Below are 21752 nucleotides of genomic sequence, written 5' to 3' on the forward strand. Positions count from 1 at the left end.
ATAAATTATACCATAAATATTAGAAAGTTCTATGATTCCAGAGTCAAGCTTTTAAAATTAAGACTGGTTTAGTCTCTCTGCTTTTGTTCTGTCTTTGGATTGACACCACAATTAACCTTAACAAGTTTTTTTTTTTTCTTTTTTTTTTTTTTTTTGAGACACAGACTCGTTCTGTTGCCCAGGCTGGAGTGCAGTGGCACGATCTTGGCTCACTGCAACCTCCACCTCCAGGGTTCAAGCGATTCTCCTGCTTCAGCCTCCCGACTAGCTAAGACTATGGTGCGTGTCACCATGCCTGGCTAATTTTTGTGTTTTTAGTAGAGACGGGGTTTCACCGTGTTGGCCAGGCTGGTTTAGAACTCCCAGCCTCAGAAAGTGATCCAATGTGGCAAAGGAATGTAGGATAGTTTATATTTACATGTTACAATTAATAAATTAATTCAAATATACAAAGTCTGGAGCACTGACTGGGAAACAGTGAAAAGGCAAAACGTCAGACTTTGCTTTTAAAAACGTATTTGTGCTATATTTTTCGTTGTCATCTAAGTGAAGAAGTTCTAAAGATACTAACTTTTAACAGGAAAACCTTCCCCCTTCTACTTGTGGTAAATTATTACCTACCTCCTCTCAGCAGTTTTCAGCATTGCCTGCATTCTTTCTTCTATTGTTGCTTTAATTAAGAATCTGTGTACAATAGTAGGTCTAAAAGGTACAGAAGAATTTTAAGCTTAAAAACATAGTAAAACAAATCAGTACAAACCGACTTCACATTTTATATGCTATATTCATCAGTCAGTTGGTGCCCACTTGTGGCAGGTGCTGGGAGGGGTTCAGCAGCGAATAAAATGAACTATTTAATCTCCATGAGCTGACATTCTAATGAGACAGACAATAAACACATAAAAGAGTAAGACGGTTTCAAGTAAATATAATGCCGGGAGAAGAGGCTGACATGCAAACTGAAAAAAGAGTGATGGGAATGAGGCCAGTAGGCAAAGGAGGAGTAGGAAGAATATCCAAACAGAAGAAACAGCACATACATACACAGTCCCCGGGAAGGGAATATGCCTGGAACAAGCATAACATGTTCAAGAGGCCAAAAGAAGGCTGGCATGGCAGAAGCATCCTGTAAGCGAGGGAGAGAGGTGAAAATAAGGGTGGAGAGATGTGCAGGGGCCAGGTCACACAGGGCCTTCCAGGATGTGACCAAGCATTTGAATTTTATCGTGGTTATAATGGGAAGCCCTTGGTGGGTTTGTATGCATGATTTGATGTATACCTGACTGTACTTTAGAAATCCCTTTGGCAACCGTGTGGAGGATGTACTTCTTGCTCAGCAAGAAGAGCACCAGAGAAGCCAGTTAAGAAGTCCTGTAGTCATCTGGGTAAGTAAGGGTGGATGCACTATGATTGTGTCAGTGGAGATAGCAGTCAAGTAGATTTGGAATATCTTTTGGAGGTAGAGCTGACAAAACTTAAAAGATGACTGGCATGTGAGATGTGAAAAGAAAAATATAGAAGAGTCCGAGATTTCTGATCTGGGCAGGAACAGATGACAGTGCCACATTATAAGATGGGGAAAGCTCAGGGTGGGAGTGAGAGTGCAGAAGCAACACAGTTTTGTTTTGTCCATGTGAAACCTATCAGATACCTATTAGACAGGTATCCAAGGTGAGTCCAGAGATGTGTGCAGAGCTAGAACTGGATATATGCACCTGGGACAGGAGCTATATGGGCATGTCTGGACTGGGGGATATACACCTGAGAGTCATCAACCTGTAAAAGCTACCTAAAGCCCTAAGACTGGAAAAATTCATCCAAGGGGTGTAGACAAAGAACCCTCAGACCACTGGCAAGAAGTAGGTCACTAAAAATGTTATAAGTCTCACTTCAGTGATATGGTGGGGAGAAAATCAACCAGACAGGTTGACAGAGAATGGGGGATAAAAAAGTTAAAAAAGTAGAGATGGAGGTAGGATGTATCAGAGTGTTTTTTTCTTTCTAAAGATGGATAATATTAAGACATATTTATGGGGTAATATATGACAGGTTGAGTATCCCTAACCAAAAACCCAAAATCCAAAACTTTTTGAGTGCCAACGTGACAAGTGGAGGATTCAACACCTGACTTCACGTGATGAGTCACAGTCAAAACACATTAAAAACGTTGTTTTGTGCACAAAATTATTTAAAATATTATATAAAATCACCTTCAGGCTATGAGTAGAATTTGTATATGAAACATAAATAAATTTCATGTTTAGACTGGGGTTTCATTCCTAAGATATCTCACTATGTATATGCAAATATTCTAAAATCTGAAAAAATCCTACAGGCAAAACACTTGAAGCATTTCAGTTAAGGGATGCTCAACCTGTACAAGGGAAATGTACACCTGTCCTTGAAAAATGAGAAGGAATGGAGTCCAGGACAAATGAATGGATGGCTTTTGAAAGAAAAGGGACACTTCTGCTGTAATAAAAGGGAAGGCATATGAGGTACTTTCCTGCTTATTACTGGATGACATATCCATGCTTCTGCCTACTACCAACCCCTTCCTCCACTTCAGTGTTTGATCCCATATCCTCTTGCCTACTCAAGGACATTGTCAAGCATTCTCCCTGTTCTCCTCCCTCACTAGTTTTTGTTGTCTCTAATGAATCATTCTCTTACTAATTCTCCCATTTGAAAGGAAAACAAAAACCTCTCTCAATCTCATTCTCTTCCTTTTCTCTGCAGCAAAACTCCTCAAAATACTAGCCTTACCAGCCACACAGAAGCAGCAGTGCACTGTGGTTAAAGCTTGTACTGTGAAGGCAGAATGGCTGTGCCTGAAATCTGCCACCGCTTCTACTAGTTGCCTGACCATGGGCAAGTTACCTAACCTCTCTTTGTTATACAAATATTTGTTAAATAAGAAATACACAAAATCCCATTTTCTCCAAAACTAAAGTCAGGCTGTCACCTCTACCACTTAACCTGGTTTTGATCTCCATGTTGCTAAATTTAATGATCAATTCTCAATCCTTATCTTCCTTGACATTTTTCATAGCACTTGAAACAGGTGACCATAACCTCTTCTTTGAGGTACATTTTTTACTTGGTTCCTAGGACACTCCTGTCTTCTGGTTTTCTTCCTAACTCACTGCTTGATCTTTATTTGTTACCTTTGCTGCTTCCTTCTCCTCTCCTAGAACAGTTGAACTTTGGTGCCCTGGAGTTTAGTCCATGGTCCTCTATCTAAACTCTGTCTCTATCTAAACTCACCCCTAGGTAATCTCATTCAGTCTCGTGACTTAATGGACTTGTACATCTAGTTACAGAATAGAAATCTCCATTTGGATGTCTGTTCTTCCCTTACCAAATCTGCTCTACCCTGTAGACTTCTCCAGCTCAGTTGAAGGTTACTTCCTCCTTCTAGTTGTCCAAGCCAAAACCCATGGTGTTATCCTTGACCCTCTCACACCCCATGTCTAGTCTGTCCAAAAGTACTATCAGTTCTATCTTCAAAATATATCCAGAACCTGACCACTCCTCACCATGTGCACTGCTACTGCCATGGTCAGGTCACCTTCAGCTCTCACCAGGATGACTGCAATAGCCTCCAAGACTCTCCCTGCTTCTACTCTCCCTTGCTCCCCTTCACTCCCACCCTATCACAGCACTCAGAATGATTCTTTTAAAACTTAAGTGAGATATGCCAAGCCTCTGTTCAAAGCCTTCCAATGGCTCCCGATTTCACACAGGGCAAAAGCACCGTCCTCACAGTGGCTTCCTGGGCCCAATGTAATCCCTCTCCCCACTGAGCCCACTCACTTCAATTCCTGCTTCTCTCCCTTTTAGCAACTGTAGCTCCTTGCTATTCTTCTAACATACCACACTCCTGATTTAGGGCCTTTGCACCAAAAGCACTGTTTACTTGAACATTCTTTCACAAGATAGCTGCATGACTAACTTTCCCATTTTCCCATTTCTTTCAAGTCCTTGCTCAGACTTTCTCAATAAGGCCTTGCATGCCTTCCTGCCCAAACACTGCACTTTTACTTCCTCACCCTGCTCTACTTTTCCAGCTCCTAACATAGTCCAGATTGTACTTAGGTTTATTGTTTACCACCTTTCTGTCTACCAACCCCGCTACAGCTAGAATCGCACTCCATGAGGACATCTCATGTTCCTAAAACAGTGCCTGGCACACAGAAGATACTCAATAAAGATCTACCAAAAAGTATGTGAGTACTGATGCAGGCAGACTGTTCAAGTTGATGATGGAAAGATGAGGTACTTCTAATCTGATTGTATATGTTTCCCCTGTATGAGGCAAGATCGCCATGGGGAGGAAGAAGACAGACTTAAGACAGACTCCTCAGAAAGTAGAAAAAAACATATTGACTTGGGAGGCATAGTAAGATTGTTGGGTAATGCTGAATGGCCTTTTGGACTCGTGGTTTTAAATATGAGACTAGTCCAGCCTATGCTTTAAAAGAACATTGGTAGGACAAAAAATCAATATTTAAAAACACAGAAGAAAACCAACAAAAAACAAGTAAGACATGACTGCATTTTAAATGCCACTTGGTGGTATGTTAGAACAAGCCCACATTTATTACAGTTACTTTGCCCTATTTGTTAAGAGGTTTAATAAACATGTCTCTTTCCTGTTTTCAAGTAAGCCCTGTATTTTCTCTCCCCGCTACTTCTTACAGGGCAGTCTACATTTCTGAGTATGACACAGAAGACTTCATCTCCTGCCGATGATCTCTTTCTCATACTTTATACTGCAACAATTCCAGACTCCTTACAGTCCCTAGAAATGTCATGTCATTTCCCACCATTGTATTTTTGCATATATAACTCTCTTTGGCTGTGTGAATACCCTTTTCCAGCCAACTTTGAAATAATTATTCCTTCAAGACTTAACACCATAAAGTCTTTCCTGACTCTGTAGGGCCCGAGTGATCATTACCTTCTTTTGTTAACACAGTCCTTTTATTATTATACTTTTGCACATTCTACCCCAACACTTTAAGTCATGCTTCCTGTACTACACAGTGACCTCCTTGGGGAAATAAATTATGTATCATTCAATTTGAATCTTCAGTATTTAGAATAATGCCTGACATACAGTAGGTGCTCAATAAATACTGATTTAGTAAGTGCTTATTATGGATGTGTTTTTTTTCTTTTTTAAACATCAAAGACTTCTAACATCCAGAAGGTAATACATTTAGCAGGCCTTATCAAAGATAACTGTCTATTCTGATATATGAATAAAGGTAATACATGCCATATAATAATATTCATTATTAGGTTTGCTTTGGGCCTTAAACTGAATCTAATGATCTCTTGGAGCTGACCTAGGGGGTGTCTTTTCCTAACGTTAAGAATTTTAAAAGGAGCCATTTATTTTCAGTCATGTACAAGGTATGTCTTCTTTTAAACACGGGACTACTTTAGACAATCAAAACTCCATTCTCCTCAAAGGCATGATGGATGCCTTCAACTTTGTAGCTGTCTTAAGTATTTCTAACAAGCTTTTTTTTGGATAAAGTGATAAGGTTTTTGTGGGAGGGAAGAAAAAAATTGGGACAATTTGGGGGTTTGCTTCTTGGAGAGAAGGGAGGGTTGGAAATCTCATGCCTTTTAATTAAATAATTAAAAAGTTATAAATAAATAAGTTATAAAATAAATAATTAAAAAATGTAGTATCTAAGGAAGTAATTAAAAACAAGTAGGCTATGATGAACATAAATGAAGAGTTTAAATACTGATTTGGTTTCTCAGAAAACTGAAGCAAATGTGACTGATTCTAATTTTAGTCCTTACTTTGTCTGTCCAATTCGGTGCACCCTCCCTATGGCCTGAAGCTCATGGGCAGGGTTCAATATGGGCTCCACCAAGAGAACATGAGTTGCTTCAATGATAGTTAATCCATTAGAACCTGTGTGCAGGGGCAGCAGCAAAATATTGATTTGGGGATCACGTTTAAATGCTGAAAGGTTCTCCTAAAAAAGAAAGGTACATTTTAATTTTAGCTGGATCAGTTAAAATAAGAGCAGTATGTAATAGCTCACTTTAAAGATGTCTAATGCTATCTATTACTACTGTGAAAGGTAACAGCTAAGAAACTTAAATGCAAAATTACCAACTTTAGAAAATGTAAACTTGTCGCTTGATTTTAATTATGAAGAAAAGTATCATATAAGCTCTCGTTCTTCGTAATATCTAGAGGAATCACAAGACAGATGCATGTAATGCATGCAAATTAAACTACATGAGGTTAGAGGAAAAAGAGAAAAAGAAAGAATGTGCTAGAGTGAATGTGAGATAAGAGACATGAATCTGCTAAATTTTCATTTGGTCTCTGTGTGTGCCTGAGGTCATACGCCTGTCACTGTGCTGAGCATGATGTAAGGATAACTGTGACCACATGCAGTTCTGCCTGACAGTGACTTTAGAAACTAATCCTTGGGGTGCGAGGCCCCTGTCCATTCAAAAGGTATATCATAGGCAATCTTTTCCTGTACTAAAAAAAAAAAGAACCTCAAGTTGGGAGATCTTTAAAAAAACAATGGTCTTGTTATATGCTGAAAATACCTGCAGTCTCTGCTTTTAAATGTTCACTTTATAATTAATCAAGAACTCAGACCCTGTTTATGTGGCTTATATGGCATGAGACAATAAATGTAAGTAAGCTAGTTAACAGCAGTTTAAATTTGCAACTGTATCTACTACAAAAACCGGAGTAAAATCTTAACATACCTGAAATGTCTTAACACGACTGATTTGTGCAAATTCCATGTTGTTGTCAGTAAGAGCTTTTGAAATAATATCTAATACATCTTGCCACTAGAACACATAAAACAATAAGAAAACCAATATTTACACGTAGCCTTTATCTAAGGGTATCTGAAAAGGAAATAAATCAAAATGACTTTTATACTGGAGTTAAGCAAATAAAACCAAAACCAAAACCCTCAAATGTAGTACCATCCATATTATTTAGCTCTATCTGAAACACTAATTTTGTTTTTTTGTTTTTTTTTTTTTTGCATCAAATGCTGGTTTTGAAAATGTAATTAAGATAAACAAACAGTAGAAAATACATAATGGAGTGCATACTGGAATATAGTTACTTAGTTTTCGAAAATGAAAACTAGGGGTTTTACTCAACATTTTATTCAGTAGATTTTCTTTTTTTAAGCCAAATTTTTGTGAAATGAGACTTTCAAAGTCAGAAATTCCAATTTTAAAAACATTAAACTAAGAAAATCCTTAAATGAAACTAATAAAAAATCATGAAATATAGCTATACAAATTGCCTTGTGAAGCATCATCACATTTCTCTAAAAATAATTCTATCTTCTCTAAAAATAATTCTATCTTATGGATTTGGGAAAAAAATCTAAGAGTAAACATCAAAAATTAGTTCTCAGCTGTAAACTGATTAGAGAGGGAAAATCAGTTCGAATTAATATTGAGGATGAAAATGTTGATTATACCGTTGAGAAAACGAGTGCTTTGGCCCCTGGATCTCTAAGCTGTATTTTCATCAGAGTTCTGACCACAGCTTCCACTTTTGTAGAATGGCTGCCCTTTGAACACACACAAAAAATACACATTACTACTAAAAAATCTAGTTAAGAACAGAAAAGAAAAGCAATATAAAGTACTTTTTATTATCAAAACTATAAATGCATCAAAACAAATTATCAGGTGCATATGTGTTTACTCTTTTTCATTTTGTGTTTGCTGGAAATTTTCTTTAGCCTCGAAATGTAGAAGTCATTAAATTTACACCCAGACATTTGAATGTAAAAGCATGCCAGAAAGTCATTAAGTGCTATGACCCTGAACATAAGATCTTTTAGTTAAGTAGTCAGGTTTTATAGTTACAAAATTTTGTTACATTAGATTAGCAGAAATGATATTTTAAAACACGCTTCATTTATTCTCCCTTTCTTCAGATATTATGTCATTAGAAATGTTAAGAATACAATGAATCAAAACTCCCAATGTAAGCAAACAGTGAAGGATCCGACCAATGGAGAATGTTTTCTTGCAAGGGTATTACCAAAAACAATGACAGAGGTACAAATGATGCTCACTTAGAATGAGGCAGATTCATACAAAGCTAGACACTTAAAACTGTGTGTGTTTTTTTTTGCATCTTCCATAACCATTTCTATCAGATGAGGATGAAAGTGAAAAAATGATTTTTAAAATGGAGAAATAAGAAAATGAGGAAAATAGTACAAGTATTTCTATAGCCCTCAATGAGAAAGTTTTCCTTCTGGAGTGCTCTTGGAGATGGTATGACAGAGAAATTAAGGTTATGGGATTTTGAATGAGACAAATTTAAGTTCAACTCATAGTTCTGCAACTCACTAGTTATAGTTTCTAATCCTGTGTGTTTCCTCATCTATCAAATAGGGCTGAATGATAATTATATCTCTTTCCAAAGGTGGCTGTGATGATTGAATGAGAAAATGTATACGAAGCATTTAGCCTAACATCTGGTAAGGAGTAAACACTCAAGAACTTATTATCTTTCTGAGATATTAAATATGAGCACTATAATGACCTAGATTATACCACAAGGGGGAGCAGATTTAACCAAAAAGAAGGAAAAATATTTCCACAGCAGCATAAACCCTCTCCCTCAATCCTCTCAACACACTTTTACATGAAGAAACATTCAAAGGTAAAAATATAAACAAAACAAGAAAGAAAGCTGTACTAATTTTAAGCCAGCAAGATAGAATAATGGAAAAAGTTTTAAAATCCTCATGCTAAAATCATGATTCTACACTTATTTTCTCTGGGTATGTAGACTTTCAAGTGTACTTGCAAGATTAGAAATGTACTACAAAGAACCTATTTCAGTCTAATAATTATCTCAAACAAGAGCGAAGAGAAAATAGGAAATTAGTGTAAAGGTGATCATTTCAGAATTTAGACAAAAACATCCATGTTCCTTGCAAGGTCTTACTTTTAAAGCTATTTCAAGTGAAATACCAGGAAAACTATGAATCCTTCCACTGATTAATTTGTTTCTTACTAAAAGTTCAAAAAAAATGTAGAATAAATTTTTTATAATCAACATTTCTAGTACCGTAGTGCTAACTCTACGTAAGAAAAGAACAGAGCATTTGCTTTTATCAAAGACTGGCCAGTTCAGTGGTAGTGCTCAATGATCCCTTCCAACCACTACAGTTCTGAACCATTTTGTCCCAATCTAGTTACTTCCTACTTTCCTAGCAGAATATGTTAGGATACAAAACAAGTCCGAAAACAAAATCAAGACTGAAATTACATCAAGTATCTTCTCTGACAATGGAATGAAACTAGAAACCCATAATAGGAGGAATTTTGGAAAATTAACAAAAATATAGAAATTAAATAACATGCTCTTGAACATTCATTGGGTCAATGAAACAATTAAAAGGAAAAATTAAAAATATCTTGAGACAAATGAAAATGGAAATACAACATAATAAAAGGTATGGGAATTCAGCAAAAGCAGTTCTAATAATGAAGCTTATATAAATAAACAACTACATAAAAAAAAGAAATGTTCTAAATAAACAACTAATGTTGCACCACAAGGAACTGGAAAAAGAAGAGCAAAGTAAGCCGAAAGTCAGCAGAAGGAAGGATATAATAAAAATCAGAGCAGAAATAAATGAAATAGAGATCAGAAAAAAAAATACAGAAAAGACTAATGAAATTCTTAGTTGGTTATCTGAAAACATAAACACAATGGACAACCCTTTAGGTAGACTAAGAAAAAATAAGAGTAAAATTTAAAAAATTATAAATGAAAGAAGAGACATTAAAACTGATACCACAGAAATACAGAGAATCATGAGACTTATGAACAACTATACGCCAAGAAATCAGAAAATCTAGAAGAAATGGATAAATTCCCAGAAACATACAATCTACCAAGACTGAATCACAAAGAAACAGAAAATCTGAAAAGACCAGTATGTAGTAACAAGATTGAGTCAGTAATAAAAAGTCTCCCCTCAAAGAAAAGCATAGGAACTAGTGGTTTCACTGGTAAAGTTAAACAATCATTTAAAGAAGAACTAATACCAATCTTTCTTGAACTTTTATAAAAAACTGAAGAGAAAATATTCTTAATTCATTTTACAAGACCAGAAGTACTCTGATATCAAAGTCAGACAAGAACACTATAAGAAAACAAAATTACAGGCCAGTGTCTCTGATGAAAACATGCAAAAATCCTCAACAAAATACTAGGAAGCCAAATTCCACAACACATTAAAAGGGATCACTCACCATGATCAACAGGGATTTACCTCTGGCATGCAAGGATGGTTTAACGTATGCAAACCAATAAATGTGATACACCACAGAATAAAGGAAAAAAAAATGATCATCTCAACATATGCAGAAAAAAATATCTGATAAAATTCAACATACTTTAATAAACTCTCAACAACTTAGGTATAGAAGGAATGTACCTCAACACAGTAAAGGCCATAAATGACAAGCCTACCAGATAGCATCATACTCAATGGTGAAAAGCTGAAAGCTTTTCCTTTAAGATCAGCAAAACACAAATGCCCACTCTTGCCGCTGTTATTCAACATAGTATTGGAAGTCTTAGCTAGAGCAATTAGGCAAGGAAAAGAAATAAAAGGCATTCAAACTGCAAAGGAGGAAGTTAAACTGTTTGCAGATGACATGATCTTATATATACAAAATCCTAAAGATTCCACCAAAAATCTGTTAAAAGAAATGAATTTAGTGAAGTTTCAGGATACAATAGAAACAAAAAAATCAGTAGCATTTCTATACCCAACAATCAATTATCCAAAAAGGACATCAAGAAAAAATATTTTATAATGTCATAAAAAATGCTTAGGAGTAAATTTAATCAAGGTGAGAGACCTGTACACTGAAAACTATGAAACATTAATAAAAAAATTAAAGAGAACACAAATGGAAAGACATATGTTCATGAACTGAACTAATATTGTTACATAAATATTAAATAACACAATCTATAGACTCAATGCAATCCCTATTAAAATTCTGATGACATTTTTCACAGAAATAGTGCTATGATTTGAGTTTGTCCTCAGCAATACTCATGCTGAAATTTGATACCCAGCATAGAGGTTTTGGGAAGTGGGGCCTAGTGGCAGGTGTTCTGAGTCATGGGGGTGGATCCTTCATGAATGACTTGGTGCCATTCTCTTGGTAGTGAGTAAATTCTCTCTTGTGCAAGACGAATTGGCTCCTATGAGGGCAGGCTGTTATAAGTTTCCTCCTTTTTGTTGCTCTCTCTTTGTACCTGTCTGCTACCCCTATGACCTCCGCCATGTTATCATGCAACAAGGAAGCCCTCACCAGAAGGGCCATCTCCTTGAACTTCCCTGCCTACAGAAAAAGGAGTTAAATAATCCTCTTTTTTCTTTTTGAGACAGGGTCTTGTGCTGTCACCCTAGTTGGAGTGCAGTGGTGTAATTACAGCTCACTGCAACCCTGAACTCCTGGGCGCAAGTGATCCTCCCACCTCAGTCTCCCGAGTAGCTGGGACTACAGGTGTGCACCACCACACCTGGCTACTTTTAAATTTTTTTTGGTAAAGACAGAGTCTTATTATGTTGCCCAGGCTGGTCTTGAACTCCTGGCCTCGAGTGATCCTCCTGCCTTGGCCTCCCAAGGCACTGAGATTATAGGCATGAGTCACTGCATCTGGCCATAACTCCTTTTATTTCTAAATTATCCAGTCTCAAATATTCTGTTATGGCAACATAAAACAGACAAAGAAAAATAGGAAAAACAATTCTAAAACTCATATGGAACCACAAAAGACCCTGGATAACCAAAGCAATCTTGAGCAAAAAGCTAGAGATACCACACTCCCTGATTCTAAAACACATTTTAAAACTACAGTAATAAAAATAGTATGCTACTGAAATAAAAACAGACATACAGACCAATGGAACAGGAGAGAGCCCAGAAATAAACCCACACTTACACAGTCAACCAATCTTTAACAAAGATAAGAAGATCACACAATGGGGAAAAAACAGTCTCTTCAATAAACTGTGCTGAAAAAACTAGTTATCCACATGCAAAAGAATAAAACTGGACCCTTATCTCACCGCATATACAAAAATCATCTCAAAATGGATTAAAGACTTAAATATAAGACCCAAAACTACAAACTACTTGACAATGATCTTGGTAAAGACTTTTTGGATATGACCCAAAAAACTCAGGCAAGAAAAGCAAAAAGATAAATAGGATCGCATTAAAGTTAACAAGCTTCTGCACAGCAAAGGAAATAATCAACAAAGACAATCTACAGCAAAGAAGAAAATATCTGCAAACCACACATGTGATAAGGAGTTATTATCCAAAATATACCGGAAACTCAAACAACTCAACAGCAAGAAAACAACCTGAGTAAAAAACGGGCAAAGGACCTGAAAAGATATTACTCAAAAGAAGACATACAAATAGGTAACAGGTCTAGGAAAAGGTGCTCAACGACCCTAATCATCAGGGAAATACAAATTAAAACTACACTGAGATACACCACCTCATTCCTGTTAGAATGACTATTATAAAAAAGACAAGAGATAAGTATTGGTGAGAAGGTGGAGAAAAAGGAAACCCTTGTACACTATTGGGAATACAAATTAGTAGAGCCATTTTGGAAAATAGTAAAGAGGTTTCTCAATATATTAAAAATAGAACTACCACACAATCCAGCAGTTCTATTTCTGGGTATATATCCAGGGGAAATTAAATCAGCATGTGGAAGAGATATCTGCAATCTCAAGTTAATTTCAGCATTATTCATGGTAGCCAAGACATGGAATCAATATAAGTGTCCATCCACTGATGAATAAATTTTAAAACAGGTTATATATACACCATGGAATATGTTTTTACCTGACAGTAAATCGATCCTGTCAGGTGAGATAACATCTATGTACCTGAAAGACACCATGCTAACTGAAATAAACCAGGCACAGAAAAGACAGATACTGCATGATCTCACTTATATGGGATATCTAAAAACATTTAACTCACAGAAGCAGAGAGCAGAATGGTGGTTACCAGAGGCTGGAGTTTGTGGGGGAAGGGAGTGGGTTAAATGGTGCAAAGTTTTAGTTAGACAGAAGGAACAGATCTAAAGATCTATTATACAGCATGGTGACTACAGTACATAATAATGTATTGTATACCGTTGTCCCTTGGTATTCATGGGGAGTTCTAGGATCCCCATTGGATATCAAGATCTGCAGATGCTAAGTGCCTTACATAAAATGATAGTATTTACATATAGCCTACACACATCCTTCTGTATACTTTAAAATCATCTCTGTATTACTTACAATACTGAATACAATGTAAATCTTACGTAAATTATTATAGTGTCTTTTAAAAATTTGTGTTTTTTAAATATGCTGTATTGTGATTTTTTATTGTTGCTGGGTTTTTCTTGAGTATTTTTTATCCGTGGTTAACTGAATCCGCTGATGCAGAATCTGCAAATGTGGGGGGCCAACTATACTTGAAAACTGCTAAGAAGGCAGATTTTAAATGTTCTTATCACAAAAATTGGTTAAGTATGTGAAGTGATGGGTATGTTAATTAGCTTGATTCAATCCTTCCATAATATCTACATATATTAAAACATCATGTTGTATACTACCATAAATATATACAATATTTCATTTGACAGTTAACAAAGAACCATATGAGGAACTGGATATACAAAGATGAAAAAATACACTCCCTTGTCTCCAAATACATAACACTCTAACGCGTGTTACAGAATATGGAGAAAAACATAAAAGGATGGTTTATCTGCTGGTTTGGCAATTGAAATGAATGTTTTATACCGCCTTAATGCGCACTACACACATTCTACTGCTCTTTTTCATGTTTCTTCTATCTTAAATATGTAAATAAACTTGGGTTCAAATCTGCCAGCTTCTGAGAAGACTATTCAATGTGGTTACTGCTATAGAAAGCAAATATTCACATTGTTAAAAAAAGATAAGATTAAAACAGGAAAAAGGGAATGGGTTACATATAGGCAAGGCTGCTTGCAAAAAAGCAAAAAAGTAACAAAAGTTAATGTGGATACCAATCTATTCCTGTGCAAGCTGTTAACACAGTATGAACATTCTCAAGACAGGTAAACTGGTAGCCTCTGGCAAACTCATTATTTAGCTACAGCAGTAAACAGATGCAAAGTTAAGCTGGAATGTTATGCATTAGGGAAGAGTGTACATGGGAACAGAAATCCCATACAACTGCTAGATAATCTCTTAATATATTAGGTTGATAAAGTTGTACTTAACTATAAGCACCTGTGTCCTCTTCTGACATTACTGTCCCTTTCCTTACTCCCATCCTTTCTCCTTAGTCTCTTCAGCACACACACACCCCCTAATCCTAACTTTGTGCTTATTGCTTGGTTTTCCTTCATGTTTCTGAAACATTAATGACCAAGGTCCAGCTTTGGAATAACGACACAGCTTCTGCCCTTTACCCTCACTGACTGTATCTTTGCCGTTCTTCTCTCTAAGGCACTTATTCTCTCTAAGGTCAACTAGAGAACTCGGATGGGAGACATACAAAGTGTTACCAGTCAGCGCAAGGCTGTTATCTCTCCTGGTTTTCTGCTCAAGTCAGCAGCCAGGAGAATTAAAATATTTAAAAATAAAGAAGTGAAGTAAAGTGAAGTCTTTCACTTTCTGGAAAATAAAGTACAAAGTTAAAAGCTCCAGAATTTGGGGCAGGAAGTCAACACACTGAAAAAACAGTAGAGACCCACTAGCGCCAAAGGCCAATAAAGAATATTTCTAATGAAGTTTGGCCTGGAAGTCACTTAGTAACACAACTCAAGATCAGAAATGTCATGTGGCTTCTTATCTGCTCTAACAGGTGCCACTAACTTATTTTTATCACAGAGTTAAATCTGATTGGAATAAGGTGTTCTATAGTTGCAGCCTCCTGTTGTAAAATGTGGAGAACCTAAACTTTGAATTACAAGTTGTTAAATGTGTTAAAATGACAGAAAATTCAGTTTTGTTTCTTTGCCATAAATTCAGTAGACTGAAAAAAATTCTTCTAATAAACCAACCAAGTAGCATCTGATCTAGATTTTAATCCTCTCCCCTCCAGAATGAGATGACCTATTTTACCGATGTAATTTCAGAGGAAGGAAGTGCTTTTCATGCACTGAAGACTTATTATTGGGGAAAAAAGAGGGCACAATATTAATGGTAAAAATCTGAGTATTGGTGTAGAAAGATACACTGTAGCTTGGCTTTACTCTAGACTATTCAATTGTTTACACAGACTATTCAATTGTTATCCATCCATGCATTCAAATACTTACTGAGTGCCTATTATATGCCAGGTATTGTTCCAAATGCCTCATACAAAATAGTGAATAAAACAACATCCTTACCTCATGAACAAGTCCTCTACCTTTTAATGGAGTTTACACTCAACAAATGATTTTTTCATAAAGATAAGTTTTAGTTTATATCTTAGAAGTCTCTACTGTGTGTTCAATTTATTGCAAGCTATGGCTAACTTTAACATGAGGCTAACAGTTCAGAATTACAAGTATTAACTTGGCCAGTGAACAGAAATAGAAATGGTATTTTTTTTGCAATTATATTTAGTCATGACATATTTTAACAAAAAATATACAACTGCATTCCAAATTTACCAGTTAATGTTCATGTTATATAAAACGTATATAAGAATATTTAGATAAATATATTTAAATATAATCACTTCTGGATTATATTTACCAAATTATTTTATTCCTATTTTAAACTCAGAATTTCATAATCAGTTTTTTTCACTCAGATGTTTATTTTAATTATATTTTAAAAGTGTGAGTCAGATGTCACAAATTATCTTTATAATTGAGCAAAAATTCAAATAAAAAAAAACAGAATAGAATTCCACATGTAGAATTCTACACATAGTATGGCTAGGCTTCTCTGTGAGTTGGAATGTAGAGATACAGAGTTTTTTTCTCTACAAAAAGGCTGTATAAGATATCTCTATTATCAAGAGATATGCTTGCTAAAAATGCAGATTTCTGGACCACATCCCAGGTCTAATGAGTCAAAGTTTATGGAGATAGAGCCTGAACAAAAATATTTATTTTAAAAAGCAGGCCAGTTGATGGTCAGATACTTAAAAGTTTGACAAAAAAAGCAATTGTGTAGCATGTGGTGGGTGGGAAGGGTACTGTATTGCTGTCACTATATCTATGTAGTGGCTGTATCTATTTTCTCCCGGATGGAAATTTCTTATTATCTAAGACTCTTGACCAGTATATAGGGTCAGGGTTTCCACTGGCAAAACGCTTTGTATAAAACCTAGCCAAATGTAAGACACAGGGAACAAGACATGTGGGCCATATGTTCTGCCAGGAGGCCTACTTCACCATCCAAAATGCCTGGCAGTTGTCAGAACTTGCAAGGGGAATTTTGTTTACTTTGTGAGATGCTCAGTAGGTTCCAAAGGTCATTTAGGAATACCATCACACTGTTGCTAGGGAAGAAATGGTCTTCAACTTAAGTGCATCCACCGAACAGGACATTTGTGATCCCAGTATTCATTTTATATCTATGGTCAATCAACAGCATTCCTTACATTGTAAAATCTCTTATTTCCAAGAAATACTACTTAAAAATGTCTACTACTAATAAATAATAGTTTTATGCTTTCCAAATATCTTTTATCCACAAAAAAGCTATATGATTAAGCATTATGTACGATATACAGTTTGCTATGTCTGAGAATCTTGACATAAATACAGTGAAATAACCATTTCAGAAATAAATTTTATATTTCAGATAATATAAACATTTCAATTAAATAAAAAATTACTTGTCAGTATTGCTTGTTAAAGATCAACGATTTGATAATCAACAGTAATATAAAGAAAAAAACTAGGTTTAGAAATAATTGGAACTAGTAGTTTCTAAAATTTGAAAATAATGCCTTAATTATTTACACAAAGCCATCTTTATTTACATACTAATCCAAAATAGGCAATATGATCATTTATGTGGAAGTTTCAGAGAGTCACAAGAGAGGGGTGAAGTCTCAGAATACAATAAGCTGATGTTTCAAGGAGGAAGTGACAGACAGCAGGCCACAAATGTGACAGAAGTCAGAAGAAGAGACAGGAAGCACAAGGCAAATGTGGCAGACACAAATGGTAACAGAAAAAGCAGTGAAGAGCCAACCTAAACATGGCGTGAAGCAATGTGACGACGTCGAGGAGGGATAAAATTTGCCCGCACAATGGTACAATAGTCTTATGTTTAAGAAAAGGAAATGTAATTACATGTGCATCTATGATAAAAAGGGAAATTATCTTTAGTAAATTCTATAATCTTAATTTTTTTAAAAAGATGCTTCAGTTAATTCACGTGTTCATCAATACTCATGAAAGACAGCGAGAAGTGAGAGCACAATAAACAGTATTTATACACCGATATCCCTGCTCCAACAGCACAGCACATGTAACTGTGCCAATCTCTATCCTGGGTGTCTAGGAAAGCTGCCATAAAATGAACAGGTGTTTGGATTTGATGGGCTCAATGACTCAGTTTCGTAGAGGCTGTGCTGTTTACCGGTAGCTAGAGCAATCACTTCCTTAACCTCTCTGCGCAAAACCTGACACAGCAGTTCTTTCTTATGCCAGTTCCTTGTACTGTGATGCATGCTGTCACCTAAGGGTGAGCCACCTCTTCTTAGCCACAAAGGCCATCTGTGGCCCTTGAGATGCTGTGGCCAGAGGAAGAGAAAGAAGAGAAAAAAGGAAGGGCTAAGAAAGACTATCTTTATGGAAAGGAAAGGAGAAACTATAGGGGTGGGAAGAAAGGGAGAGAGGACTGGGAAGCAGCATAGCTCCTAAGTGCAGGCAGGATAAAGAATAACTGTCAAATGCCTCAGGGCTGCACCATAAGTCACCTACTTCTTCATTCAATAACTCTTTGGTATTTGCTTTAAAAATACAGTCCTCCCTCAGTATCTGTGAGGGACTGACTGCTTCCAAAATCCCTGTGGATACCAAAATCCCAGGATGCTCAAGGCCCTTATATAAAATGATGTCATATTTGCATATAACATACACACATCCTCCTGTATACTTTAAATCATCTCTAGATTACCTCATATAATCCCTACACATCATTTCATTTGCGTGGATTCAATGTAAACTCAGCATGCTGCAAATTCAAGTTCTGCTCTTTAGAACTTCATGGAATTTTTCTTTTTCCAAGTATTTTTGATCTATGGTTGGCTATATCCACAGATACACAGGGCTGACTGTAAAATGTATTCAGGGGATTCACAGAGAGGGAACAGGACTAGATGATCCTTAGGTCATGATGCTCTCATCACGTATCCTTGCCTGTTCTGTTATTCCCATACTGTCCTGCACTTCCTTCCTGCTTGTTTACCCTCTAATTTTTCTCCTTTCACTCCTGGACCTTTCACTGGCGCCCCCTGGAACCCGTATTTTATGAAACAAATTGTTTCATATTTTCTACCTCTTGTAGAAATACTGCTCTTCACTTCCCTGCTTTAATTAGAACCTGGCTATCCTCTAAGCATACTGATCTCTCAGCAGCCCTTTTGAGTGAAGGCTTTGAGTGTTGCATTTGAGTGCTGGTCCACAAATGCAGGTTTCAGAGCATTAGTTCTCATTTGTGTAACAACTTCCATTTTTTGAGCCCCCTGAAGCCCAGTTATCCCAACTCTACCCTTTGCTATAATTTATTGAACCCTACCCTAAATTCACTAAAGAACTTTGGTGCCTAATTTACTCTATACCTCAACTCTAGATATTACATACTGTCTGCTTGGACAGCTCATCCAAAATTCAGGTCTCACTGTTTCATCTTCTAGCATCTTTTCTTCTCCACCTCACTTGAGTCACCTACTTCTACAGTCACATCTGGCAGACCTGTCCTCTCTGGAATGACTATGATCTCCCATTCTCAGATAAGAACACCTATGCTTATATCTTTTGTGCTCAATAGCCCAATTTATACCTGTTATTTGACTTCAATGAAACTCTACTTTCTATACATCAACATTCTCCTTCTTTTCAAGAAACTTGTATTACAAATTATCCTTTCTCCTATATCTTAACAGTCTATCCTTTTTTCACTGGAGACTAAACATGCTCAAGAATCTTTTCTCTTAAACAGAACAACAACAAAAAAGTGATGTCTTTCTGCTTTCATATGTTCTGGTTACAATTCTGATTCTATCTCACAGTTAAGTTTATGAAACAGTTGGGCATTTTTTCTACTTGTTGACTTCCTGCTCATCCCGCAATCCCTCCCAATCTGCTTTCTGCCTCTACATTTGTATTAAAAGAGCTCCTTCTAAAGTCATCAGTGACCTCATTAGACAAATTAGTCCACATTGTAGTTGATCCACCTTCAGCACTACTGTCTCCTCACCGAAGCAGAGCTTCCCTGTGGTCTTTGTTGCCAGCGTACCCCCCTGGATTGCCTGTCCCTAGTTGCTCCTTCTCATTTTCCAGCCCTCCCAACTTGATTCAATCTTTTAAAGTTATGGACTTCATAGGACTCAATCTGAAGCAAACTTTTCTATTAGTGACTCCAAATTTTGTATCTCCAGCTCCACATATCAACACTTTTCTGGATAGTTCTACTTGGATGTCTTAGGCACCTTAAATATGATATGTCTAAATGTATTCCTCTTCCAAATATCTTGTATCATTAGCTATACCATTACCCACCTGCTTATTCACATCAGAAACCAGGGGTGATCTATGAAATTTCCTTCACTAATGCTGCCAACATTCTCTAACTTTATTCTAAATATGTCTAGAATATACCCACTTCTCTCCATTTCTACTGCCATCAGCCAAATCAAAGCCGCCATTACTCCTGCTGTAGCCTCCTAAACTGCTCTCTCCAAATTTCTTCTGCTCTATTCTGTTCATCATCTGTTTTCCACACAAGAGAGATCTTTTTGAAATCCAAATGTGATCATGATACATCCCTGCTTATAATATTTAATGGCTTTCTCCTTAAATAAAAACAAAATTCTCAAATGTTCAGGTGGCCCTTCAACATCTGGTCCCCTAGTTAGGTCTCCAGGCTCATTCAACTGCATTCTCCTTGCTTTCTACACTTCAGCCACTCAGATCCATTTGAGTCCTTGTCTTAGGCTTTTCCATGCACTGCTCTCTTCTGGTTTTCTTTTTCTCTGTCTGGGAGCCGACCTATTCTCTCCTCAGGCTGACTAATTCATCATTCATCCTTTAGATACCTGCTTAACTGTCGTTCCCTCAGAGACTTCAGGTTTTTCCTTTTTCTCCTTAAAAAACAAAACAAAAAAACAGGATACATGTACAGAATATGCAGGCTTGTTACACAGGTATCCATGTGCCATGGTAGTTTGCTGCACCTATTTAGCTGCCCTCTTAGTTCCCTCTCCTTACTCCCCTGCCTCAACAAGCCCTGGTGTGTGTGTTGTTCCCTTCTTTGTGTCCATGTGTTCTCAGTGTTCAACTCCCACTTACGAGTGAGAACATGTGGTGTTTGGTTTTTTGTTCCTGTGTTAGTTTGCTGAGGATGATGGCTTCCAGCTTCATCCATGTCCCTGCAAAGGACATGATCTCATTCCTTTTTATGGATGCATAGTATTACATGGTGCATATGTACTACATTTTCTTTATCTAGTCTATCATTGATGGGCATTTGGATTGGTTCCATATATTTGTTATTGTAAATAGTGCTGCAGTAAACATTTGTGTGTATATGTCTTTATAGCAGAATGATTTATATTCCTTTGGGTATATATGCAGTAATGGGATTGCTGGGTCCTATGGGATTTCTGTTTCTAGATCCTTGAGGAATCGCCATACTGTCTTCCACAATGGTTGAACTAATTTATATTCCTACCAACAGTGTAAAAACGTTCCTATTTCTTCACAGCCTTGCCAGCATCCATTGTTTGTTGACTTTTTAATAATCGCCATTCTGACTGGTGTGAGATGGTATATCATTGTGGTTGTGATTTGCATTTCTCCGATGATCAGTGATGAACTTTTTTCATGTTTGTTGGCCACGTAAATATCTTCTTTTGAGAAGTGTCTGTTCATGTCCTTTGCCCAATTTTTGATGGGGTTGTTTTTTTCTTATAAATATGTTCACATTCCTTGTAAATTCTGGATATTAGACCTCTGTCAGATGGGTTGATTGCAAAAATTTTCTCCCGTTCTGTAGGATGCCTGTTTACTGACGATAATTTCTTTTGCTCTGCAGAAGCTCTTTAATTAGATTCCCTTTGTCAATTTTGGCTTTTGTTGCAATTGCTTTTAGCATTTTTGTCATGAAGTCTTTGTCCATGCCTACGTCCTGAATGGTACTGCCTAGGTTTTCTTCTCGGATTTTTAGGGTTTTGGGTTTTACATTTAAGTCTTTAATCTATCTTGAGTTAATTTTTGTGTAAGGTGTAAGGAAGGGGTCCGGTTTCAGTTTTCTGCATATGGCTAGCCAGTTTTTCCAGCCCCATTTACCCAATAGGATCCTTTCCCCATTGTTTGTTTTTGTCGGGTCTGTCAAAGATCAGCTGTAGATGTGTGGTATTATTTCTGAGGTCTCTGTTCTGCTCCATTGGCCTAATGTCTGTTTTGGTACCATTCTGTTTTGGTTACTGTAGCCTTG

General features: G+C 36.6%; 1 protein-coding gene across 9 annotated transcripts in view; it reads right to left on the bottom strand.

Moving 5' to 3' along the window:
- SHPRH (SNF2 histone linker PHD RING helicase) overlaps positions 1-21752 on the bottom strand; it is a 126034-nt gene that overhangs the window by 46453 nt on the left and 57829 nt on the right. For 5 of the 9 annotated variants that reach the window (XM_014345495.4, XM_034963036.3, XM_034963037.3 and 2 more), the window contains 4 exons: positions 7500-7592; positions 6760-6846; positions 5824-6002; positions 622-702 (listed from right to left, as the gene is read on the bottom strand). The exons of 1 other annotated variant lie outside the window; for it this stretch is intronic. In XM_014345495.4, the coding sequence (XP_014200981.4) occupies positions 622-702; positions 5824-6002; positions 6760-6846; positions 7500-7592 (440 nt within the window). Of the gene's footprint in view, positions 1-621; positions 703-5823; positions 6003-6759; positions 6847-7499; positions 7593-21752 lie in introns of those variants that run through there. 3 more of the 9 variants (XR_010112537.1, XR_010112539.1, XR_010112538.1) reach the window with 3 other exon arrangements.

The sequence above is a fragment of the Pan paniscus genome, chromosome 5 (assembly GCF_029289425.2).
Source record: "Pan paniscus chromosome 5, NHGRI_mPanPan1-v2.0_pri, whole genome shotgun sequence".
In the NCBI taxonomy this organism is placed as follows: domain Eukaryota; kingdom Metazoa; phylum Chordata; class Mammalia; order Primates; family Hominidae; genus Pan; species Pan paniscus.